This window comes from Corythoichthys intestinalis, chromosome 1, assembly GCF_030265065.1.
Source record: "Corythoichthys intestinalis isolate RoL2023-P3 chromosome 1, ASM3026506v1, whole genome shotgun sequence".
Classification (NCBI taxonomy): Eukaryota; Metazoa; Chordata; class Actinopteri; order Syngnathiformes; family Syngnathidae; genus Corythoichthys; species Corythoichthys intestinalis.
The window spans coordinates 30,990,070-31,017,198 of record NC_080395.1 but is presented as its reverse complement, the minus strand read 5'-3'; the positions used below and the strand labels follow the sequence as shown (position 1 = coordinate 31,017,198).

Genomic DNA, 27,129 nt, shown 5'->3' with positions numbered 1-27,129 from the left:
GTTAAGTGGAGGGTAAAGGGGCTAGGGCCAATTGTCCCCCAAATCCTTTAAACTTCACATTGTGTGACCTGGTTTTTTTTTTTTTTTTTTTTTTTTTTTTGTTTCTTGTTTTTTTTTTTTGAGAAAAAAAAAAATTATCACTAGTTACTTTGCCAAGTAACTAATTACTCTTACATTCAGGTAACTGAGTTACTAACGCAATTACTTTTTGGGAGAAGTAATTTGTAACTGTAATTAATTACTATTTTAAAGTAAAATTAACAACACTGCATATACTGTATATAGATATAACTAGATGCAAAATGACAGACACGGCACTAGATGCATTAGTAAACAGCCGCCATCTTAAAGCAGTAGACCTTTTATTACGGCTCTTTTGTAGAGAACCTTCCTAACGAACCTAAGTAACTTTTTATCTAAAATACTTCTAAATTGGCAAAATCTTGACTTGAAGTCAAAATCAACAAAAAAAATCAACAAAAAGTCAAAATGAAAGTTTTAAAACTTTCATTTGTCGAAAGTAGAGAGAAGGGAACTAATGCAATAATGGGAGCAATTTTAACAACTTTTAACAGTTGATTCAGGGTGAAGGGTAAATTAGGGTAAAGAATTGGGCTCGGGCCAATTGTACCAAAAACCTTCACAAAAAAACTTCACATAGTGTGGCCAATGTTTTTTTTTTTTTTTGAGGAAAAAAAAAAGTAATTATCACCAATTACTTTGCCAAGTAACTAATTACTCTTACATTCAGGTAATTGAGTTACTAACGCAATTACTTTTTGGGAGAAGTAATTTGTAACTATAATTAATTACTTTTTTTCAGTAAGATTAACAACACTGCACATCACAGATAAATGTGCTATATAAGTACTGACCATTTACCATAGCATCCTTGCCAGACGCTCTCATCTCTTCTTCTCTGCATTATACGTACACTCCTACAGCGCCACTCATTGGCTTAACTGGTAGTGTCACAACATAAACATGGCATTTGTCTGTAATCACAACAGAATCGGTTTTTACAGGTAAGGAACACTAATTATTTTGCCTCATCTACATCAAATTATAATCAATAGAAGAATTTATACTAATGCTTTGTCATAGCTCCCAGCTAAGGTACATGTATGGCAAAAGAATATTTGGAAAGAAACTTCATCACATTCAAGTTCAAAGACTGATATTTATTAGTTGAAAATAGCCCTGTGAGAAGTTCATATAATTCATAAGTTTCATATTAATTGTATTAATAATTAATAATGATAAAAATAATAAATAATAATAAGTTTTAAACTTATATACCGTAATTTCCCGAATATAAGGCGCACCTGTGTATAATGCGCACCCCAAATTTACTTGTAAAATTTGGGGAAAATTAGTGTACCCGTTTATAACGCGCACCCTAATTTTAGCACCAATAAATAGAAGAATACAAGAAAACAGAGCTCGTGTACAGATACAGAGATGTCATTTTACTGACTGGTGAAACACAGCACAAGCATAGCACATTGGTAGTTCAAAACATTACCGTAAACTGACAATATTTACGGTAATAATATGATTTGACAACTTCTCCAACTTACCAGAATTTAGGAGAAAACAAAACGGATGTGACTTTTCTTTTAAAGGCTGCTGTATAACTTGCTCATTTCCTCATGATGAATAAATGTTTCTTCCATGGATTGATACGGTAAAACTACTGAACTATTGTTATTTGGGTTTGAGTTTCCCGAGGGACCGATATAGTTGACGGACACAGGAAGTGTGTGTCCTTACATTTGTTATGCTCCGAATTGTGGAGCTGCAATAAACGTCGACTCAAATGAGTTCAAGAAACTAAATTCTGTGCTTTATGAAGAGTGAAAAAAGCAGAATTTAACACAGACGAAATCATTCGGCCGATTAGTGTGAAGTATTACCGAAACAAAATGGTGACGTCACGTACCGTAATGGTCGGCAACGGGTCGCCGCATACGTTTCTTCAACACAACGTGGCCGTGTCAATGAAAAAAAATCGGTTTATATATATATGTAATACATATATACTTCTGTCTCCATCCATGTACCCGTTTATAATGCGCACCATGAGTTTACAAGTTGATTTTGGGGAAAAAAAGTGTGCGTTATATTCGGGAAATTACGGTAATTCATATAATTAAAAATCGAAAAATTAAGACATTAACGTACACTAATGAATTTTTAAAGTATAAATTTTTTGACCCGGCCTCTTTTTTTTATTTTTTGACCCTGCCTGCCTCATGTAAGAATTGGAATCGAGAATTGTTCGGAACCGGAATTGAAACATGGAACCGGAATCGGAACCGGAATCATTCAATTTCAAACGATGCCCAACCCTAATCTTGAGTATACAGTATATGATAGAAAGACATTAAATACAGTACATGCTTGTTCTCATTTGGACTATTATTCTTTGAAAATATAGTTCGCTAAAATATTTAATTGAGCATAGAAATATATAGTGTACACATATGTTTGAAGTGATAAAGCTGTCTACTATGTGCCATTTTTGGTGCATTTTTATGAATAAATGCAATTTTTGCTACAAAGCGAGGTAATAACTGACTGTACACAGTAGTTTGTCATGAGACAGTGACTTGAAAGGTTAAATTCCCAAAGGACTATTGTGAAACCTTCCATCCTGACTGTACAGTACTTCACTTAATATTTCAAACTTGACTGCTATCTGTGACTGAAAGCTTTTTTGTCAGAAAAAAAGACTTGCCTACTGTATGTTGGGTGTTTCTCAATTTGTAATACCTAAAGAGGTGCAAACCTGACTATGACTTCAGGAGACATTTTGATTTTGTGTACGTTCGGAATAAGCATGCCGCGATTGTACGACTCTCTCGAGTCATCCCTCACACTCCTGTATGCATTGGACTGGGGGTATATATGTAGCCTGAATTATTTAACTAGTCTCTTGCATATTTAATGACCCAGTGTCCCCATCACCCCTTCATGGCGTGGTGAAATACAACTGTCTTATTTCTTACACCTTCCTCAGTATATGGGGTATAGGATTCTGAATCACTAGTCCATAGCCTGGACAGGAGATTAATTATGGATAGACTTAACACTACGGGCAAAATGAAAGGAAAATCCATCCTGTCAGTGAAGTCAAAGCTGATTTTTTTCAGCCTCTGGCTATCTTTCATGCATTTGAACAAAGAACTGAATTGGTAAAAATACTGCTGCTTGACAAATACTCTCAAAACTCAATTAAACTATCTCTAAGGTGAAAATTGAGTTTTAGTCAATATCAGTTAGTTGGTCAGTTAGTTTCAGTAGGGATGAAATATTAAGAAACGGTGAAGAGTATTGTATTTCCTGTTTTTCTGAATTGTTTGGGGTTCCAGGTAATCTCCATGAAAACCATTGTGGTCCAGTAAATACAACAGATAGCCTTAAATGGCCATATGTTAATCTGGAAATACAACGTCCAAAGCTAATACCCAGCTTTAAAATCACGTATTGAATCCACTCATCACTGTTTCTCTGCAAACATTATATGCATCTCTGACATTCATTATAAACCTAACATCCAACCTTCTGCTGATGCTACACTCACAAGCTGGTTCATCAAAATGATTTAAAAAAAAAAAATGGAAATCTGCTATTCTATGGCAATTCTGACGAAAAACACTTCAATTATTAAAATCTTCATTTTAGCTTGCATGCATTGCACGCATATCCCGAATTTCAGTCGTTGGAAACATTTTCTAAGCATCTGTCACATCTCTCTACTCCAGTTATGAGTGCTCAAGGGCTCCAGGCCAAAGATAAAACAGGCTCCAGCGACCCGTATGTCACCGTCCAGGTGGGAAAAACCAAGCGTCGGACAAAGACCATCTTTGGAAACCTCAACCCAGTGTGGGATGAGAGATTCTATTTGTAAGTACCGAAAGAATTTCCCATTTCTCTGTCGGTATAGTTCCTGCATAGACTCTTTTTTTTGGTCTCAATCCATTATTTAGTATGTAAACCTGTTTTATTAATAGTTTAGGAGAAGTATAATTTGATAGAGCATGCAACACAGCAGCCGCAGCACAGCTCTGCAAACAGTCCTGTTGCAGTTTTACTGTATCATTCATCAGGGTATGCACCAGAGCTCTTATCCCTGTGGTTTTACCAACCGAATAAATTGTATGTGACATATTATGTCCTCCCTACAGTCCTACCCATCTGCCTCCTTTTCTTATTACTCTGAAAAGGTGTGTAAAAGTCTCATGATTTCCCCAAAATACTTGACTACCTGCTTCTGTTTTTGTTCTATTCTTTAACTGTTTTTTAAAAATGCATTCATAAAATACTGACAGGAAAAATGATTAGACTACACTTCACTGATACTTTCTGGAGAAAATTAATGAGCCATCATTTTTATTCTTTAATGCGGTGGGTGAAGATCTGTCATATTTTCCGAAATCGTCTTTCAATGCCTATTCATAATGAGCAAAAATAATCCTGCCTGAAGGAGTGCCGTAAAGGAAGTCTTTGTGGATATATGGGCTGAACTTTGCTATTGATGGCTTCAAAAGTACAGCATTTCTCCTGATTTTAGGGATGAGGCAAACAATTTTGATCCACCATCATATATACTGTATGGAACATAGGTTTCAAACTCTTTGGGGCCAAATCTAGCCCACAATATCATTTTGTGTAGCCCGCAAAAGTAAATCATTTTCATGTTTAATGATCGAGGACTAAATTATACGAGGATAAAATTACTGCCCCCCCCCCCCCCGTTTTTTTTTACATCTATAAATAAAATAATAAAGTAATAAAAAATAAAGAAAATATTTATCCATTCCCATTTTTTAGTTGTTTTTATTAAGAACACTAAAATACATAAGAGAATATTTACAATGTTTAAGCCTTTTTGTTCAATGAATAAATAAAAAGGACAAATAACTACCATATTTTTGGACTATAAGTCGTACTTGAGTATAATTTGCACCAGCCAAAAAAATGCACAATGAAAAGCAAAAAAACATACAAGTCGCACCGGAGTATAAGTCGCATTTTTGGGGGGAAATTTATTTGATAGAATCTAGCACCAAGAACAGACATGTCATCTTAAAAGGCAATTTAAAATACAATAGAGAACAACAGGTTCAATAGGTGTACGGTATGCTAACATTGCATGACGCTAGAAGTTAGACCGAGCCTAAAAAATCCAGCCCGACCGGCCCGCGGGTATTAAAGCCTTACCCACCGATCAATTACCGTATTTTTCGGACTATAAGTCAGTTTTTTTTCATAGTTTGGCAGGGGGTGCGACTTATGCTCTGGAGCGACTTATGTGTGAAATTAATAACACATTATATTATCATTTCTGTCAGGAAATGCGCAGGCAGGCAGGCTGTGTGGACCCAAATGCAGGGAATCAGTAATGCAAGACAGGTGGCAGAGAACTCAAAAAAGGTTTTAATTTTAACTAACAAAAAGCACAAAGTACAACCAAAAGGACTGGGGATCAAAAAGACAACGTTCAAACAAAACTTACTTTAACGAAGGGACTAATACACGAGGGCTTGGACAGGACTTCGACATCTACATTGACAATGACGCAACAAGGAGTGAAAAGAAACTGGGAGTTTATATACACACAGTGACGAGGGGTAACGAGACAACGAGGAACAGATGGGCGACAGAGAAGGATGCAGGGTCAGTGTTTCCCACAAATGAACGAGACTGTGGCGGCCCGCCACAGTCTCGTTTGCCCCCCCCCCCAATAAAAAAAAGAAGATAATAATCAGATGCGTCAGTCAGCCGATTACACAGCTGTAGCCCACTCCACTCTACTACCCGCGAGAGCGCGCGCGGGTAGTAGAGTAGCATTTTAGAGTAGTATTTTATTTATTTATTTATTTAAGAGACGCAAGGGGAACGAGTAGGAAGAATGGGAGAACGAGCGAGATAGCGAGAGATAGCGGTCGCATGTCATAGCAGCACGCTGTTATTTTGTTATTGTTTTTCTGTATTATTGTTACCACAATCAGGTGGGTATGCAAATACAGACTTCTCTCCTTCTTCCCCATATCCGGGGCATTACAATAGTTTGGATCGGACTTTTCGGCGAAAGTCTTGGACGTAAAGCAAACTTTGATTGAACTTGCGCGGAGAGGCGGGGCCCAAAATAAAGCCTTGCTCTATTTTCAGAGCGTTGGTCACAGTAAAATATTTATTAGTTCAAGCAGAGTAAAATGATACATATTCACGGTACAAGAACGTCGTTTCCGTGTCCATCGATTTGTAAGAAAAGGCTGTTTGTACGAGTGACGCGTGGGCGCTCCCGTCAGGGGGGGACATTTCGCGTGGAGTGGCTATTTTTCAGCACAACACCGGCGCGCCAACTTATCCTTGAGGTTTTTTAATGATACTCAAGTTTTTCGACATATTTTGCCAACTTTCTAGATTTAAAATACAGTACTTATATTTACATAAAATAAGAGTTGAAAACTTAATACCAATATAAATTAAGTAGATAGCTTCTGAAAGCCTGTTAACGAGGAAAGCTAAGTAAAGGCCGAGTTATACTTCCGCGTCAGACCTGCGCCGTCAAGGAAGACCCAATTTACAACCCTGCGCCGTAGCCTGATGCGCTCCTATTGATTTTTCAAACCCTAGCGTCATGTCAACGCGTATGACTTGGCGGAAACGGACTGTGATTGGTTCGCTCAGACTTGTTTCCGAAATCACCGCCGTTGTAAAACATTATTTTTGTACACGCAAAAATGGACCAAGCAAACGAGAGTATCATCGAAGAGCAAGTCTCGTCAAGACATTATTATGATTGCCAAATGCCAAGGTCGGCGATTAAAAAAAAAATAAAAAATGGTAGAACCACCGAGACGTGTGTGTTCGGAATGGGGTGGCCACACGAAGCGGTGACCCAGTCGGCCAAAAACTGCCAACTTTTTAACACTTTATTTCGTATTTTCGGTTGGTGCACTTCATCATTTATTGTGTACATATGTTTGCTGTGAGTCTGTGACTTATTTACGTGTCACACTTCAAGTATATGAAGAATAACGCACAGGTATGGTGTCAAAAGAGTTGTTTTGATCTTTAATTTTCAATAACAGACAGTTCACACACGATACATCATCACTGATTGAGAGTGCCTCGGTGCTTTTTATGATAACGTTAAAATCAAGGCTCCCAACGCAGTTTTGAAAGTTCCATAGACGCGAGAAATCTGCTATGGCTTCCCACTGGCTGGTTGTCGGACACGGCAAACAAATCGGGCTGGAGGGCTTTGCAGACCTTGGACGCAGTGCTCGACGCCAGCTTGAAGCTAGCCGCCACAGCTAGTTGTCTCCACCCGAGTCTAGAACTCTCTGTGCGGCATCAAAAGTCGGCCAGACCGGCTCGAAACAGTCTTCTGCATCGCCTGCCCCTCGACATTTGAATGATCAACATTTATTCAATGTTGATGAGCAGAAGATTTACATTCAAGCGTTCCATCTTGCATTGTTTATTTTTTCTCCGTTAAACTAGACTAGCGGAAGTCAACAAGCATCCCCCAAAACCGTACAAACATAACGCCACACCCCTCTAGTGGCTTGGCGGTGAATTACAGAGCAATGCATTCCCTCACCGCAGAACTATCGAATGCTCATTGACGCCGTAATCACTTCGCCGTCACCGCAACGCAGGAGTATAACTCAGGCTTAAAAAAAGGTTTTATTAAACTGGGATATGTATTTTAACCCACAGTATCTCATGTTTAATGTACATGAAATACGCTGCATGGTTTTATGACTCACAGCATTTGTGCATGGGCTAGTTGTCCTCAGTTGCTCTATGGAAATCTCCCGAAAGAATCAAAGCAGCTGATATGTTGATAAATCTGTGGCCTCTGAGACTTCGACTGTGTTTGTCTACAGCACATCCCATTTATATTCTCTGAGAATGCTCGAGAATCACGCAAAACCCAGTGAGCATCAGATTAGAAATCTACTGTTTTTTTATTCCCTTTGTATTATGAGACTGAGTAGGCCTCATCCTCTAGCATTTTCGTCCCTTGTTCAGTGCTGTTGCATTTCAAATTTTTATCATTTTGATAATACAAGTTATAAATTGAGGCGAGTTGCAGCAGAATGTGATCAGACGGCATTAATCAACGTGTAACAATCAACATAAAAACAAACGTGTCTTGCCTCCGACAGCAGATTTATAGTGACAAATCTTCTCATGCATTTGATGCCCAGCGCTAGACAGCAATATCACTTGGCGAGCCATTGTCACCGTGCTTCACCGTGATGAGTGCATCTTATCACAGCTATGAAGCCAGTAATGTGAGAGGCTGACAGTGTTTATGAATCACTGCGCGACCTCATCTGTCGTCACCTTCCCCCAATGTTTTTACTTGCCGCGATACTACGCTCGTGTGAAGGTCCTGGGTTTAATCGGTCCTCTGGAGGTTTCTATACCTCCCAATAGCTCTTTTATTTTATGCGCCACTCCGGCTGGGGCTTTAAATGCAATTTATTTCATATTTAAGATTATGATCAGAACATTAATATGAATTGTAATTCCAGATAAAGGCGCAAATGGTTTTAATATTTACGCATACTGTAGTTTCAAGACGAGCTTTTATGACATGAGTTCTCTTTGAAATCGCTCAAATTTGTATATTCAAATATTGTATAAAATACACAGAAACAAGTTTTTACCTCCAATTTTCTCTCTCGTTTTCTGGGTTCTGGCTTACTTAAAATAAAATATGATTGGTTGATTGACCACTCTCCAAATCAGCACTCAAACTTGGCCTTCCCTCAGATTCGTGAAGTCCTTGTCACTTAGGGGCAGTTTACATTGCGACTCTGCGACACCAAGACGCAAAGACTGTGCTGGGGAATGGCCTCGCCTGTATATGGTGTCGGCAAAAACGGAAGGCAAAGACGCAAACCTTTGAATCCAGGCTCCAAAGTGGAAGGATTGGATTGCGGGGGCTTGAGAGGACTTGCTTCGCATCCATAGCAATAGAAAGCTCACGTGTCGATAATGTCAGCACTCGTACACGCAGCGGTGGTACTAAACATTAAACAGCAAATATGGCAGAACGTCGGCTTTAATTAACTGTTTTTATAATTGCTTGGAGTTGGCGGGTATGTTGTCTTCCGGGCTGAGGAGATTGTTGGTGTCAAAGTGCATCACTGGCTGTCGCCTTGTAAATCTGCCCCTAAGAGGCAGTGTACATGGCTTCAGAGTCCTACAGTATATTTGCATACATGTGATTATAGATTAGCCCTTGATATAAACACTTTAATCATAAAATTATATTAAGGACTAATATAATTAAACTGATCGACAATGGACTATTGGGAAAATTAACAATCAGAGGGGATGATTAGAAAAAAAAAACAAAAAAAACCCTGTAATCACTATGAAATGTGAGTGTCAAAAATTGTTTATTCGATATTTTCTGCGTCCGATATGGTATACTGGGGGCGGGTTTTAATCGAGTTAATTACAGCTTAAAAATTAATTAATCGTAATTAATCGCAATTAATCGCAATTCAAACCATCTCTAAAATATGCCATATTTTTATGTAAATTATTGTTGGAATGGAAAGATAAGACACATGACGGATATATACATACAACATACTGTACATCAGTACTGTATTTGTTTATTGTAACAATAAATCCACAAATGGCATTATTAACATTCTTTCTGTTGAAGTGATCCACGGATAGAAAGACTTGTAGTTCTTAAACGATAAATGTTATAGTTACAAGTTATAGTAATTTTATATTAAAACTCCTCTTCATGTTTTCGTTTTAATAAAATTTGTAAAATTTTCAATCAAAAGTAGAGTTAATATAATGATAAGAAGAATAAAAATAGAGTGAAAAGTTTTACGTGTATTTTGCATAGCTAAATTGATATGGAATGCCAGTTTATTTAGCATTGTTGTTTAACTGTGTGTCAGAATAGGGTGTGGTGACCCTTTGTTGACATAATTCACCCACCGTACTTGTTTGTCTGATTGGCCGAGCGCGTTACCGGCTGCGTCAGTCACGTGACTAGACACTATAAAGAGCCGCGCGCGTTCCGGTTCATAAGAGAGAGTGCACGAGAGTTCACGGAGTGCAACACAGCAATTCGAGCAATAAAGACTTAACAAGCAAACCGCTTCAAGGGCCTCATTACTATAGATTGAAGTGCTTTTCTTTTTGAGAACATTATTTCTTTTTTTTAGAGACAGGAATATTATTTTGGTTGTGCTTTCACTAAACGACACTTATGTTTGTTGTGAAGGAGAAGCTTATGCCAATAAACGGTGCGCCTGTGTCCACTCGCCTTTACTGTATAACATATACAGTGGGGAGAACAAGTATTTGATACACTGCCAAAACCCATTGGCAGTGTATCAAATACTTGTTCTCACCACTGTATCTGTACATATCTAACCCAAAATAAAACAAGAGACACATAATTGCCACTAAAAGAAAGAAAACTTACCGAAATATGTGTGGAGCACAAATAGCAATTTGCATTGCATTGTGAATACAGCATAAACGTCTCACATCTACTAATTCTCCCACGTTTAGAAGACATAACATGAGTATGGAACGGCGCTGCCCCCAAGCGGCCGGTGGCATTCTCTTCACTCTTAATGTCCATAAACGGCCTCATTGTAATGTTTGAGGCAATATGCCAGCGGGTGCGTTAATTGCGTCAAATATTTTAACGTGATTAATTAAAAAAAATATAATTAACGCCCGTTAACGCGATAATTTTGACAGCCCTACTTTATATATAATTAAATAAAGTCTTAATTTCCTTTTTATGTGTACACATGCCTTGATTGGATCAGGGTGTATCTCACATGCCCTACCCGGCTCAGAAAAATGTATTTCTATCATTGAATCGATCATGTGTATACAGTGGCACCACGGGAAGTGGGGTGCTGAGGGTGCTGCAGCACCTGCTGGTGTTAGGGAGAAAAAATGTTTTGGTAAATTATTTTATAAAAAAATAAAGCCGCTCGTCTGCATGGCTGTTGCGCCTGGTGGGGCTCGCGTACGGCTGGATGTGATGGGGCGAGCTCGGGTGGGGGGGTCCCGGTGCTGGGATTGGCGATTGGGCGGCGTAGGGTCGGACGCCAATGGGCTTACACTCACAAGGGATTCACACAATTACTCGGTTCTAGATCACAGCGCTGATTTGTGTACACTCTACCCCTTTCAATCACTTAGCTTATTGACTCTCCCACCCCCATCCCCCTCGTTCCCTGGTCAACAGGCCCCCCACATGATGTCAACCGAAAATACTTCTAGCTGACGATAACACCAACATATTAGTAGTGTAGCCGTTCAATGTATTTCTTGTTGTAGTATGTGTTTCTTTTCTTCTGTTCCCCCATAGCCCCTTCCTGTTAATTAAAAAAAAAATATATATATTGTATATATTTTGTAAAAAAAAATACATGAATAAATAAATAAAAATAACACATTGAAACAATAGCATATTTAACTGTGGGGATTAAAAATATATATTGAAAAAGTTTTTGTTTGTGAATAACATTGTCACCACCTGACGCCTTGCTTGCTACCTGGTCACGTTAAATAAGGTGCATTGGAACGGAAAAGTTAACTGTTGACAGAAGAGCCTTTAACATGGCGCAAAAACATTTTTTTTGTTTACAAATTTTTTTTTTTTCTCGAAAATTCAATTCGGGGGTGGAAAATTAAGATGATTATGAAGATAGTTCTATAGTAGTGCTCAAATTTTGCTGCAGATTTAGACCGTGGAGTCCAGAAAAGAAAACCTATCTTTATGTATTCAAATAGGTAAGACATGCTTGCATTGTAGCCATATTAATATTTGTTTTTGCTGTTGAGCTTCTGCCGTCCAGAGCACTGTTGGTTTTTCATTTGCAAATGACCTTTGACTTTTCATTTTCAAATATATTCGTGTGTCATTGCGTCATCTAGCTGCGGGGATTTGCATTACAATCCACGGGCATTTTTATTTCCAATACAAAAACTCCAACACACACTGTAGGTAAAATAGAGCACTGTCTTTGTAGTAGCCTAGTAGTAGTAGTAGTAGTAGTATGTAAACTATCCTTAATGCATGTGTACTCCCATTGTCCATGCCTTGTACGAGAAAAACTGCGATCTTGACAAATCTGGACCAAAACGGCTGTTTTAGGATGGTAAAACCTAAAACACCTCCTCAGCACCCCCTGCTGTGAGTGACTTCCAATGCCCTTGTATCCATAGCTGCCATCTTCGCTCAAGAGGAAGTCATGTCGCTTTGCACATGCGCAGACATGTGTGGTCATAATCCGACCGCCAGTCGCAATCAGGTAGTGACAGTCCTAACAAAAAATGAGCTGAACGGGTCTATTTAGTCTGTTTGGATTAGGAGTGGGAACCTCGTGGTGCCTCACAATAAGATACGATTTGCAATACAAATCTCACAATAACGATGATCTGACGATATGGCGATACAACAATTATCGATACATTAGTCAGGAAATCCTTCTAGGATATTCTACAAACAACTAATCAACAGAAAAACAAGCTTCTGCTGTGAATTAGAATAAGTTTGTCATTAGTAGACGTCCAATCCATTTGAACTGGGAGAGTGGCAGCGAATGAACATTCGTTCATTTGCTGCCATCCCTCCCACTTCAAACGGATTGAACGTCTATGGCCGTCAGTGGCAGCCAATGCCAGGCAATGAGGTAATTTTGGGCTATTTAAGGTCATTTACCTGTTCATTTTCATTTACTTCCTGTTGATTTTGGGGTATTTTATGGGTCTCTTCCTGTTTATTTTGAGTTACAGAACAGGAAATGACCTGGGAATCACCCAAATGAATAGGCAGTGACTCAAACTCAACAGAAAATGACCTGTAAATGCTCTTAAATGAACAGCAAGTAACATGTAAATGCCCTGAAAATCGGACAGAATGACTGTGAATGCTCTGGTTTCAAATGATTGAACTATCCCAGTCTAAATGGATTGGGCGTCAAGCACCGTCAATGTAGCCTTAGCCTTAGAGTTAACTGAGACACTATTATGGTGGAAGATTTTGGTAGCAACTTGGTTCATTTTTATTTGTTTTTTTCAGACATTGACACCTTTTTAAAACGATATCTTGATTCTTGGCAGGAGCATATCGATAACCTTTTGGGATACAAAGTATCACGATACATCACCATTTTGATATTTTGTCACACCCCTAGTTTGGATAATATGATTTAAAATATTAACCCATTCATTACTGATGTGAACTCAACAATAGACATGACTACATCAGATATTACATGAATGAAAGTGTATTAATCGTTTAAATTTATCAACATTTTGTGATGAAATTAACGTAACTACAACAAACGCAACTGCACTGCCACTTACACACAAGCTCAACACCTGTAATGAGGCTCCGGCGGTGACTGTAATAAAACTCTTTCCTATTACTACAGGGATGTAGATTAATAGAGTGATACATTACTATGTGCTCTGCAAAGAGCAAAATCCCAGACAAGCACAGCTGCAAGTATGCAGGGCTTCCCAAAGAAAGAGATTAGCGCAGAAATACTGCGGCTAGCGTTCTTGTGGATTTTGCACCCAAGACATCATTAGTACACGACCTAATCTGTTGGTATTAATCGCGGGGTGGACATTCTGACCCCATCTAAGGCTATAAGTGCTCAGTGGTGTCGTTTCGACGAAGCGCCCGTTGGACAGAAGCGATGCTTATTTTACATAATGATGTTTTCACAAATAGATAATCCTCCTTGTGAATGCTACGTAGTCATTCTTGTGTAACAAGCAGCTCCGCTCTGATGATGTTCGCATGCGCTCAGAGAGTCATGCAGAGGAAAGGTCATGTAGCGTCTTGGGGGTGACGCACGACTCAGCACACACACATACACACAACAAGATGCATGCCTATTCACTCACAAATAGACTTTTATCTCATGACAGGCAAGAATTTTTCTAGTACTCTGTTTAAAAAGAAAAGGTAAAGAAATGTGCATGTCTGTGCGTGCCCAAGCTTATCTCCAATTGTGTGTTTGACATTAAGTCATTCTGCTCGGCTAAGCGCCCCGACCCGATGAGCTGTCAGCCGAACGCGATGCTGTAGAACACGATGCCGCTGATTGCTTTGACCGACATGCCTCTCCTTGTGCAATCCCCAGCGAATGTCACAACGCCACAGATCGCATCAAGGTGCGCGTGTGGGACGAGGATGACGACATCAAGTCGCGGGTCAAGCAGCATTTCAAGCGGGAATCAGACGACTTCCTGGGCCAGACCATTATTGAGGTCCGCACGCTCAGCGGGGAAATGGATGTCTGGTACAATCTAGGTATGTTATTTGAAACACAAGTTGTGACAAAGTTACCCAAAATATCGAACATCAAACACTATAAGAAGCACTGACCTACATTTACAACCCAGTTTATTACATTTCTTTCATGAATGGTATCAATGTACTCCCAAAACAATTCTCTTCATTCAGTGGAATTTCTCTTGTCTGCTCCGCATCCTGTACGTGTATCTGGATGTTAGATTTTGTCAGATCCAATTTCAGTCTTTATTACATTTCACTTGAATCTGATCAGGCTTTTACGAATCGTAAGTGCTTGCCAATGTAACTTAAACTATATTAGTGATGGGACTGTTTCTTCAACCAATCACATTTTAAACTCCGTCCTGAGATTGGCTGGTCAGATTTGCTGCTAACTATCTTCTTTTGCCTGAAACACTGTGGGTCAATTTTAACCCTTGACCCTACATCACAACTGTTCACTGAATGACAAACCGCGAAAAGGCTATAGAAACGCCAGCTTGCATAGATTTATAAATCTGGTTGTTAACTAAAATAATCCCTGGAATTTTAAAGAGGATACTCTTTGACTGGTGGAGTGCCGAGAGGGTCAACTACTATCTGGGGTCACATGTCCTTAAGGACTGATAAGATTGTTGGTTTATTATAAAACAACATTTCTTAGCTGTTAGAATATCAAGGCTAAGCAGTATACTGCTGAGAGGCCCCACTGACTTAAATCTGACCTTGGCTCTTCCTGTTCTTTTTCATAAAAAAATCAGAACTGGGCATCATGACCTGTATAGTAATTGTAGCCTAAGACCAGGTACTATTTTGATAACTGACTTCCGCTAACTCCGCCTTAAAGTTTCAGCTATTCTTTAAAATTGTCATACAAGACTTACTTACAGTACTTCGTTGACAATGAACATGATTGTTGTGAGGACATACGAAAAAAAGTAGGAAAATTATAAGTCAAATATACAGATTTTTTTCCACAGAAGCAGACTAAATTAGAAAAGCAGTAATGAATATATATACAGTGGGGCAAATAAGTATTTAGTCTACCTATAATTGTGCAAGTTCTCCCACTTGAAAATATTAGAGAGGCCTGTAATTGTCAACATGGGTAAACCTCAACCATGAGAGACAATGTGGAAAAAAACCCCAGAGAAAATCCATTCTTTCTCCTCCAAACACGAGAACCTGTGTTTCTACCAAAAAGTTCTATTTTGGTTTCATCTGACCATAACACATTCTCCCAGTCCTCTTCTGGATCATCCAAATGCTCTCTAGCGAACCGCAGCCGGGCCTGGACGTGTACTGGCTTCAGCAGGGGGACACATCTGGCAGTGCAGGATTTGTGTCCCTGGCGGCGCATTGTGTTACTGATAGTAGCCTTTGTTACTGTTGTCCCAGCTCTCTGTAGGTCATTCACTAGGTCCCCCAGTGTGGTTCTGGGATTTTTGCTCACTGTTCTTTTTATCATTTTGACGCCACCGGGTGAGATCTTGAATGGAGCCCCAGATCGAGGGACATTATCAGTGGTCTTGTATGTCTTGCATTTTCTAATAATTGCTCCCACAGTTGATCTCTTTACACCAAGTGTTTTACCTATTGCAGATTCGGTCTTCCCAGCCTGGTGCAGGTCTACAATTTTGTCTCTGGTGTCCTTTGACAGCTCTTTGGTCTTGGCCATAGTGGAGTTTGGAGTGTGACTGACTGAGGACAGGTGTCTTATATACCGATAATGAGTTAAAACAGGTGCCATTAATACAGGTAACGAGTGGAGGCTCGTTAGACGTCGTTAGAAGAAGTTAGACCTTTTTGACAGCCAGAAATCTTGCTTGTTTGTAGGTGACCAAATACTTATTTTCCACTCTAATTTGGAAGGAAATTCTTTAAAAATCAAACAATGTGATTTTCTGTTTTTTTTCCACATTCTGTCTCTCATGGTTGAGGTTTACCCAATTACAGGCCTCTCTAATATTTTCAAGTAGGAGAACTTGCACAATTAGTGGTTGACTAAATACTTATTTGCCCTACTCTATAAATATAGATTGTCCATTTCCTTTCGGTCATTGTCGTCAAGTTTATGCTCACGGGCAAATAGATCTCCATGTCTCCATGTCCACTTCAAAATCCCATTACACTCTAGCTGCAGTGTAACCATTACATCCACTCACTCCCATCCAATAACCATTATCCTTAAAGATAGCAGGATAAATTTATGGTCAGATCAAGTGTGTTTCAGTTGAGACCATCAATATTGTTCAAATACCAGAGATCACTAAATCTCTGTGGTTGCTCTTCCGAATGTTCTGCTATTTCCGCTCTCACATTTGCTTGAATGGCGGCTTAATAGGAGTGCCGACTGCTGTTGGAGTATTGTTTGTCTCTTTTGCTAAAAGGAAGCAATTTGCGCTAATAGTGACCCCACGACCGGTGCATTGGTTCAGTCTCTTTAAATACCCACGATGAATGTTTAAAAGGGCTTTTGCCAATGTGGATGATCGCCCTGCGGCTGCACTCCTCTTGAAGCCTCTTCAGTGCCTCTTCATTGAAGGGACTCATGCCTTCGCTTTGTCCCTTAATTATTTTTCACTTGACTGAAGAATGGAGTAGAGCGTCACTCATTTTTTGCATAAAATAGCATGGATGTTGAAAGTCGACTAAGAGATGAACTTAGTTTCGCTTCCTGTATATATGTTTGCATTTACACTACTGGCAAACATTTTGGTATATTTAGGTTTTTAGTGAAATTTCAGGATAAAACTTAATTCAAACCTTTGAATGAACGTATTATTCTGTTAAGTGTTTGGTACTTTTTTCACAAGGTGCTGTTGCATTAATGTTTTACATTACGTGATGTCGTTCAATCAATGATGCTTGACATTGATATAATGCGTTTAGATAATGTGATGCATCGGCGTTGATTTATGAGCTATTCTCTCTATAAGTCTTGTTGTTTTGATGCATTACAAGGACATACTTCCACCACAGAGGACAGTTACTGTACTCTCTGGTATTTACTTTGATGCACTTATAAATTCAGTTTTTCAAACAGGTTGGTATCAGTGTTGACGAATACAATTCAGAATTGGTGCTTCATTTTAAAAATGTTTTGTCTTTTTTGCACCGTGTAATTCTGCACGGTTGTCTTTTACAGATAAGAGAACTGACAAGTCTGCTGTATCCGGTGCCATTAGACTTAAGATCAGCGTGGAGATGAAGGGGGAGGAAAATGTGGTGCCACCTCACGGCCAGTACACCTGTTTACATGAGGTAACATCCATTATTTAATGTACAGTTGCTTTCAGAGTTCAAATTCAACCTGTTTAGACAGACAAATAATCCAATAATCCAAAAATTTTAAGAAATAGAAGGACTATCAAAATAAAATTGCTCTCATTATGACAAATGGTATATTTTTTTGTAAAACTTTGTAACTTTCAGTTCAGTCAGATTTTTTTCTGAAAAGCATATCTTGAAATCATTCTAAACTGGCTTTAAAGTGTCTATTTAATGGGAGTTTTTAATTAGACGGAGAGGCATTTATAGCCAGGGGCACTAGTAATCACTCAAAGCAGGGGGTGCTGAGGATATTTTTTAGTTTTTCCCCATCCCAAAACAGTGGTTTCGGTCCAAATTTGTTATGCTCGCATGTTTTCGCCATACAAGGCTTGCACAATGGCAGTACACATGCTGGATAGTTTACGTACTACTACTAGGCTACTACAACGAGAGAGTTCTATTTCACCTACAGTGTGTGTTGGCGTTTTTGTATTGGAAATAAAAGTGCCCGTGTATTGTACTGCAAATCCCCGCAACTAGACGGCACAATGATACATTTGAAAACTAAAAGGTCAAATAAGCCTCAGTTTAACGCGGCACCCTCAACACCACACTTCCCGCGTCACTGTTTGAAGCTTAAAGTAGAACAAAAATCAATTGTATGACATTTTACCTATCCAGACATGAATCTGAGAATGTGAACAAGGTAAACTGTTTTTGCTTGCATATTCACTTGTAAAAGGGATTTGATGCTGTGACTACTGTCACTCTTGACTTTTAAAACTACTGTTCGCATACTCTGGTGAGGCTTTCGTACCAGCATCATCAGCTCCAGATCATTTTACGAGGTGAAAAGTCAGAATCTCTGGTGGGTTAACAGCACCTAGCTTCATGCTAACTTGCTACTCAACAATTGTAACGTTGTGTGTGTCGTCCTATTGAAATCGGCAGGAAAAATACAAAATAATGATGGCCTTGTGAATCTATTTTACAAAGTTGCTTGAGGACATGTCACTGTATTACTGCATCTATGCATCTAATTCAAGTTAGAAGCACAGTGGGGTAGCAGTTAGCCTGTCTTTCTCACAGTTCGCTATATTTAAAGTGGAAATCCTTTCAAAGCATCCAAGGATGCTTGGGAATTTTCTTTCTATATTTTTCCTGCTATTGATTTGTAGTCTTACTATCACTCAGCTAATCCCCAATAGTAATTAAAGTGTCGCTCTATTCTTTCTATTAACAAACACAACCTATACTTTGGAAATAAATTGCAGGAATCCATTTCCTCATCTGCAGATGCTACCAACCCTATATTTTAAGCAAAGATACAGTGGGGTAAAGAAGTATTTAGTCAACCACTAATTGTGCAAGTTCTCCCACTTGAAAATATTAGAGAGGCCTGTAATTGTCAACATAGGTAAACCTCAACCATGAGAGACAGAATGTGGGGGAAAAAAAACAGAAAATCACATTGTATGATTTTTAAAGAATTTATTTGCAAATCATGGTGGAAAATAAGTATTTGGTCAATACCAAAAGTTCATCTCAATACTTTGTTATGTACCCTTTGTTGGTAATAATGGATGCCAAATGTTTTCTGTAACTCTTCACAAGCTTTTCACACACTGTTGCTGGTATTTTGGCCCATTCCTCCATGCAAAGCTCCTCTAGAGCAGTGATGTTTTGGGGCTGTCGTTGGGCACACAGACTTTCAACTCCCTCCGCAGATTTTCCATGGGGTTGAGAACTGGAGACTGGCTAGGCCACTCCAGGACCTTGAAATGCTTCTTACGAAGCCACTCCTTTGTTGCCCTGGCTGTGTGTTTGGGATCATTGCCATGATTAAAGACCCAGCCACGTCTCATTTTCAATGCCCTTGATGATGGAAGGAGATTTTCACTCAAAATCTCTCGATACATGGCCCCATTCATTCTTTCCTTTACACAGACCAGTCGTCCTGGTCCCTTTGCAGAAAAAAAAAGCCCCAAAGCATGATGTTTCCACCCCCATGCTTCACAGTGGGTATGGTGCAATTCAGTATTCTTTTTCCTTCAAACAAGAGAACCTGTGTTTCAACACAAAAAGTTCTATTTTGGTTTCATCTGACCATAACACATTCTCCCAGTACTCTTCTGGCTCATCCAAATGCTCTCTAGCAAACCGCAGACGGGCCTGGACGTGTACTTTCTTCAGCAGGGGGAGACATCTGGCAGTGCAGGATTTGAGTCCCTGGCAGCGCATTGTGTTACTGACAGTAGCCTTTGTTATTGTGGTCCCAGCTCTCTGTAGGTCATTCACTAGGTCCCCCCGTGTGGTTCTGGGATTTTTGCCCACCTTACTTGTTATCATTTTGTCACCACGGGGTGAGGAGGGAGTTAAAAGTCCGTGTTGCCCAACACATCACTGCTCTAGAGGAGATCTGCATGGAGGAAAGGGCCAAAATACCAGCAACAGTGTGTGAAAAGCTTGTGAAGAGTTACAGAAAACGTTTGGCCTCAGTTATTGCCAACAAAGGGTACATAACAAAGTATTGAGATGAACTTTTGGTATAGACCAAATACTTATTTTCCACCATGATTTGCAAATAAATTCTTTAAAAATCAAACAATGTGATTTTCAGTTTTTTTTTTCCCACATTCTGTCTCTCATGGTTGATGTTTACCCATGTTGACAATTACAGGCCTCTCTGATATTTTCAAGTGGGAGAACTTGCACAATTAGTGGTTGACTAAATACTTATTTGCCCCACTTTATGTCAATGTGTGTCAGTGGTAACCTGTGTATCTTTAATAACAGACTGACACCACTCTCCATCACATAACCTGTCCCACCTTATCTGCTGTCCCACCCGCAGAACCTGTTCCACTACTTGACCGAGGGCAGGAACAATGGCGTGGTGAAGATCCCGCAGGTGAAAGGCGAAGAGGCATGGAAGGTCTACTACGACGATGTGTCTCAGGAGATAGTGGACGAGTTTGCCATGAGATACGGAGTAGAGTCCATCTATCAGGCTATGACGTGAGTGCCACCTTGATCTATGGTCCTGTACCTCAGACATCGGTTACTGTCTCATCGGACAGAGTGGAGGGCAGAAAGAGAAGAGGAAGACTGTAATGTCTCCTCAGCACTATCAGTGCTCAGAGGAGTATTGCGTTTCCAAGTTTGATTTATTTATTGCTTGTGTCCAGGAAAAAAAATCAGAAATCTGCTTCAGTCACATTGTTTATGTGGACACACATAAACCTCCTGTCCAGAATGGGCCCTTCCATTTTCCCATCCATCCATTCATACCTCATAAGTGTTGTAGTGCTAGCTTGAATGGGGCTCTGTGAGAGAACCCTTTTGCACTCATACCAGGTCGTTAAATGGACCAAAAAAAGTTGTCCTACCTTTTACAGTTTTACACTGTAGGACATGTGCCAACAAACATTTTTAGTCTCTCAGTCAATAGAAAAATACTGTATATAGATTTTGTTCCATGCTGACAAGAAGCTTAAGAGCAATTCAAAGATTAGTCCAGTAGCCAACTTCACAAGGGGATGCAAATTCCCCCTACATACACCAATGATTGACTTTGCAATGGATTGCAGAGTTGCCTTTCCAAGGGTAGCTGCGTGTGTTGCAGCACAGTGGTTGAAAACCACTGCAGTAAGTCATAACTTTACACACATTTTTCATGAGGGAGGGACTTGTTGCGAATGCTACCTTGTTTCTGGAAAATGATGACAATGGCAATTGATCAAAGATTTAATTTGTTACTTCTGCATCTTGCCAAATGTAGTTTAACTAAGCACAACTGATTATGGCAACTACTGTGTGAGTAAGGCCACTAAGCATCACTTGGTATTTCCTGTTTTCCGTAGTAAATGGTTTTAATGACAATATACCTGCACCCTGAATATTAAAGACCTGTAGGCATCTGAGTGCTTTCCTCACAATTTTATTGATGACTTGTATTGCGCCATAAACACTGGGACAATTAGCTGATTAATGGGGTTCTCTAAGATTAATGGGTAGTGTACCCTATGTAAAAAAAAAAATGTTTTGGTCACACTCTGCCTGCTGAAAGCTCCTCATAAATGTTATCGACCAGTAGTGCTCATTGTTTTTTGCTCCAAAATCTACTTTTCGAGGAGACAACCTGTACCTTAACAGCGAGGCCAGGGTGGGGTGTAGTGCCCCCCCCCCCAAAAAAAATATATAAATATTTATTTTATGCCGACCACCACACTAGAGTATAAACTGGTCGATCGCGATCGACATAATGGGCACCCCCTGTTATAGACGATTGAGCAGGTTGTTTAGATACGCACAAGTAGAGCAGTAAATGACTTTAAACAGCATTTACGCTCAGAACCTGTTGAGTATGTTGGACCTGACAATACATTTATAAAAGGTTTCCACCTGTCCACCTGCTTTGAATGCCCTTCTGTCTCTATCAAAATAGCTCTCCTTGCACCGCAACCTTTGTTACAGTCAATGGGGGAAAAAGTCAAGATGGTGCAGCACAAAAGGGAGTAATTGGCTCTGGGGATTGAACTATCCAAGAACCATAGGACTTGAATGGACGCTATCATGAGTCATTTTACATCACTCTACTTTCTCGCCCCATCACAGCAAATGTTTCTGGGTAATTTGGAGTCCAAAAACAGAGTCATTAAGAAGGCATTTTGATCAGAACATGTTTGTATGGAACCGGTTTTGAGAATGAGACACCTTAAAAGGTGCTATATGAAGATATTTTTTTACTTACGACTGCTACCGCCGACTTAAAGTTTACCTGCTGCCTGTATTATGCTTGTGCATGGCACGCGTGCTTGTCCCCCATCAAATCAGCACCAGAAATGTATATCAGCAATCATGATTGTTTACTGTTGGTAGAAAGTCTTAAGTGGATTAGAAAAGTTGTTTTGCCCAGCGGAGACTAGAGGAGTTCCAAAAAATCGATTATTCCATGCATCGCGATTCGACACGTGACAGTTCGATTACGATACATAACGATGTTTTTCCCTCAAAACTTTATGGCAGCCGCTCGTAGCAGAACGAAATTCAAGACACGTCTGCCGCAAGGCACCGTTAACAGGTGGCCGCACATTATGATGGATGCTGCTGGTTACTAAGAGAGAGATCTACTCCTTTTTAAAAGACTGGAAAATAAATTTGTGTATGAGAGAGGAAGGTACAGAAGTGCAACCCGGTGGTCGAGCTTCTGTGCGCAAGTTATTTTTTTTAGTGCAAGAGCGGAAGAAAGATAGTTCGTTGCTCCTTGTCATTTAGATGTCCAGCAGTAGTTTTTAAGGCATTTCTATTGAAAATGTCCTGAGTGTGTTGCTAAGACCCGTGTGCATCTAAAAGAGGTGAATACACAAACCCTCTTGTACTGTTTAGCCTTTATTGTTGTTGTTTTTGGGACGTTAATAGTTAGCGCCGTGCGCTAAGCTAATGAGCTAATTTGCTAACGTGTAATTCATATGCAGAATGAGTAAAACCACGATTAAGTACAGCGGTAACACTACAAACATGCGAAATAGTACAGAATTCTGTGAAAACAAAGTATATTGGTTAAAAGAAGTCTTATTTCTAAAGACACTTTGTTTCCAGAAAATGTGGAATTCATTCCACCTGTGTAAATTTTATTGTTTTGTTGAGAGAAATAAGTACTCATTTTAAAATGGTTAATGTTTTTGCACTTTCTTGTAAAAAAATAAATACATTAAAAAGCAGCTTAGGGGCAGCTTTTTGTTGTATGGGCATGTTTCCATCGTTCCTGTTGAATCATTAGGATATTTTAAATACATAATTGACTTACATTTGTTTGACTACTGTATTAAGTAGTAATGTACGATGCATCGATAATCGTGATAACCGCTATCATCTTCAATACCGCGATCATCGTTTAATAATCGGATAGTAGCACCCTGAATCGTAATCGAATCGAATCGTGGGGTGCCTAAGATAGCACACCCCTAGCGGAGACTAGGCAGAGGCTTGGTGAAACAGAAAGAGTTTGACCTGACTTTTGAAGGGACAAAAAAGGCTTTTTGGTGAAGTCTCAGTTAAAACGTCTGAGCTCTCTGTACCTTTCATGGCATTGGTGGAGCATGCATGAAGTAGAAAAGTATTTTAAATTGGCACAAAAACATCTACATTATATTGTACACTTAAGCAATCATAAAATAGTACTATTTTCACCCTGAGCATTGTTTTAATGTCACATTCTTTATTCGTAGTACTCAAGTTGTTCCACACTTTTACTTAACCTTGTGTCATGCATAGGGATGGGAATTGATAGGATTTTTACGATTCCGATTCCATTATCGATATTGCTTAACGATTCGATTCTTTATCGATTCTCTTATCGATTCTAATTTGGGGAAAAAGAACAAACGTTTTGATTAGCATCGAGTTTGTTTAATCAGAACTCACAACCTTACAAACTCACAACGAAATCAAAAGAGGCCCAAAGCCTCAATGTTAACTGTGGCAATAAGTGGCAAATACACAAGAATGTGTAACATTTTACTGAAACATTTATCTAATAGAAATAAAAAATATTGGTATATATTGGCAGATAGGTTGTTGTTCTGCCTTTGGCAATATGTGTTAAAGCAGGGGTCCCCAAACTTTTTCCTGTGAGGGCCACATAACTTTTCCCTTCTCTGATGAGGGGCCGGGGTCAGTTTGTAACAGAAAAAGTGTGACGATTGCAGAAGTGCATAAATGTAAAAAATTATTGTTTTTCAGAAAGCCACAATCAAATAACCCTTTCTGGATTCTTCATGGAATGAAAGTAAATAAAATAAAAATAATAATATAATAATAATAATTAATAATAAAAACACTATTAATTAAATAGATAATAACCAAATAACCCTCTCTGAATTCTTCAAGGAAAAAGGCCAGGAAATAAATAACACGATTGAGAAAAAAAAAAATTCAAAATGGCCGGACCAAATGTGGAGGCGGGCCGTATTTGGGCCGCGGGCCGCAGTTTGGGCACCCGAAGAAATGCCGCATCCAAGCGAGTGAGCGAGCGAAGTGAGAGAGGGAAACACTTCTACGAGCGATGTTAATATCTACAGAGGCAACGCCTGTATGTATAATCTTTTGTGTTGTTGTTGTTGTGTTTCCACTCGCGATCGGACACTTAAATCCAGTTGTGTAGTGGTTTGAACGATGTGCTAATGCTAGCGAACGAATGCTAACCATACTGTTATTAGCAGCTAATCATCGCTGATTTACGTTAATGCAAACCTGTTTGTTATTGGGGACGAAATTGATTTGTTTCATTTCTATTCTTAGTTTCACTCTTCAAGTGATGGTTGAATAAAGTCAGTAAATTATACCAACGTCTTCTACATCGTCATTTGGGAGTTTAGCTAGCTGTATAGCCAGAACTGAGCTTTAGCCTCTCTGTGAGGACAGCGCAGTCGTATTCCCTCCCGATGCAGTTACCTCCACCTTGCAATGACTGCAAGTCGCTTTGTTGTAACTTTTCCTCGTGAAGTGAAGACACACTTTGGAGCGTTTGAACCTACGTGCTGTCATTGTTATGTTTATGGGTGCAATGCTCGTGCTTACCCGTCGTAACCTTTCATTTTCACACTCTTTCCTGGTGAAGTGTAGTCAAACTTTGGAGCGAGTGGTTCTTGGAGCCATGCTAGTTTGATGCGTCTGGACAACAAGACACGTCACGACGCAATACGAGTCTTTAGGAATCGTTAAAGGGATCGTTAAGGCTTTTTCATTGTGAATTCGAGGCCTCGAAAAACTCGGAACTGGTTCCGAATTGGAATCGGATTTCGATTCCCATCCCTAGTCATGCACTGTTACATTCTATTAGTTGTGTATGGAGATGTGCACTAACTAAAAAAAAAAAAATAATAATAATAATTATGTGCCCACTATTACAAAGTCAGGACAGAGTATAGTACTTCTCTCCAAGGTGGTGATATGTTCCACTTAATTTAAAGGATGTCACAGATATTTTTTTTTTAATGTGTTGTGCTCTTCTATAGTTAAATGACATGAAACAAAAAACCTAAAGTAAAGGAAAATCAATTGTAGAATTAATTGTTTAGATGCTACCTGAGCCCAAGGTTTTTTGTGACGACCGAAGCATATTTTCCGAGAACATTTGAGTAGCAATTCAAACTGTATGAATTAATAAATATTCTACTTAGGAGGTTCCTTCTTGGTGAGCGCATCTGTAAAGCAAAACAGCTATTTTCATGAGTTTTATTGCTTTCATCGGGGTTCTTCACCTTAGCTGTATTCCTTGAAGCATTCAACTAAAATTGTAGATGACTACACATTTACATTTTAATGCCCTGCAATGTAAATTGGTGCAAGGTTTATGTGCCGCACAAGTTGGGATGCAGCTGCTAAAGTGTTCATATTTTTGGATTAGCATACAGTCTTCACTTTTGGAGGAAATTTGTGCTCCAGCCAGCTTTCAGCAAGTCATTTATTTATGCATAATAGAATGTGAAGTTCATGCTCAGAATGGTGTTGCCATTGGAAACAAGTTAGAAAAATCAATAAATTTACCAAATGTAATCAAGTTATAATGCTTATTTCTGATAGCTTGTTTGAAAAGTAATTAGTTTGCATGGGGTTGAAAGTCAGGTCGTATGTGAATATACTAGCCTATTTGGTAGGAATAATAGCATTCAGAATGAAACTAAAACTACGATGTGGTCCACTACAAAGATGAGTTTTGTCACCATGCTATAAAGTATCTGTCCTGTGATTGGCTGGCGACTAGTCCATAAGATCCCAGGTCACACATGACATTAATGACAACAAGCACCATGATAAAAGAGATGGATGTCATAGTTTTTTGTTACGACAGTAAAAAGTACAAAATGATGTAAGCATCTGTTCGATGAAAAAAAAATACTTGAAAATAAATATAAAAATAAAACTGTGCTTATAGAAACATCCGAACAATAAGAAGCTTTGATTTACTGTCGTAGCAACTCCTATTCGTTTATCACTAATAGAATGACTTGTCTCATACCTTTGGTTTACAACAGCTCTGCATTATTCATTCACATCTCTTCATTCAGCATCTCTTCCTGTCTTCAAATATGAACTCTTTCATCGGAGGCAATTGCTTGGAATATCAATAACACAGTGAAGAGTATATTGATTCATGTAAGCATATGCCCACCAAAGTGTTTAGTTCAGTGGTTCTTAACCTTGCTAAAGTTAGTGAACCCCACTAGTTTCACACGTGCATTCATCAAACCTTTTGAAAGTTAGTAGAAAAACTTTGTTTTTTTCCAATTCAAAACCAATATAACTAAGCAAGCAAGCTAACATGTAAGTGAATTCCCATTCAAATTCCTTCAAATTTAAAATTTACTACAAATAATTTTGCCTTTTGCCTTTGATCACAATTAACTTGTTGCTGTATTTTGTTTTTAATGTATATATTCAAATTTTTTTGTCGCATTACATACTATTTTCATGGCATAAAATTTACCGGTCGATCTACATTCTTATCCCCA

The 27,129-nt window shown here is 39.0% G+C and overlaps 1 protein-coding gene across 3 annotated transcripts in view; it reads left to right on the top strand.

The window, feature by feature from the left end:
* LOC130919528 (protein unc-13 homolog C) overlaps nucleotides 1–27,129 on the top strand; it is a 291,333-nt gene that overhangs the window by 91,766 nt on the left and 172,438 nt on the right. For all 3 annotated transcript variants that reach the window (XM_057842330.1, XM_057842337.1, XM_057842322.1), the window contains exons 9-12: nucleotides 3,768–3,909; nucleotides 14,190–14,359; nucleotides 17,490–17,605; nucleotides 20,469–20,632. In XM_057842330.1, coding sequence (XP_057698313.1) covers nucleotides 3,768–3,909; nucleotides 14,190–14,359; nucleotides 17,490–17,605; nucleotides 20,469–20,632 — 592 coding nt within the window. The remainder of the gene's footprint in view (nucleotides 1–3,767; nucleotides 3,910–14,189; nucleotides 14,360–17,489; nucleotides 17,606–20,468; nucleotides 20,633–27,129) is intronic.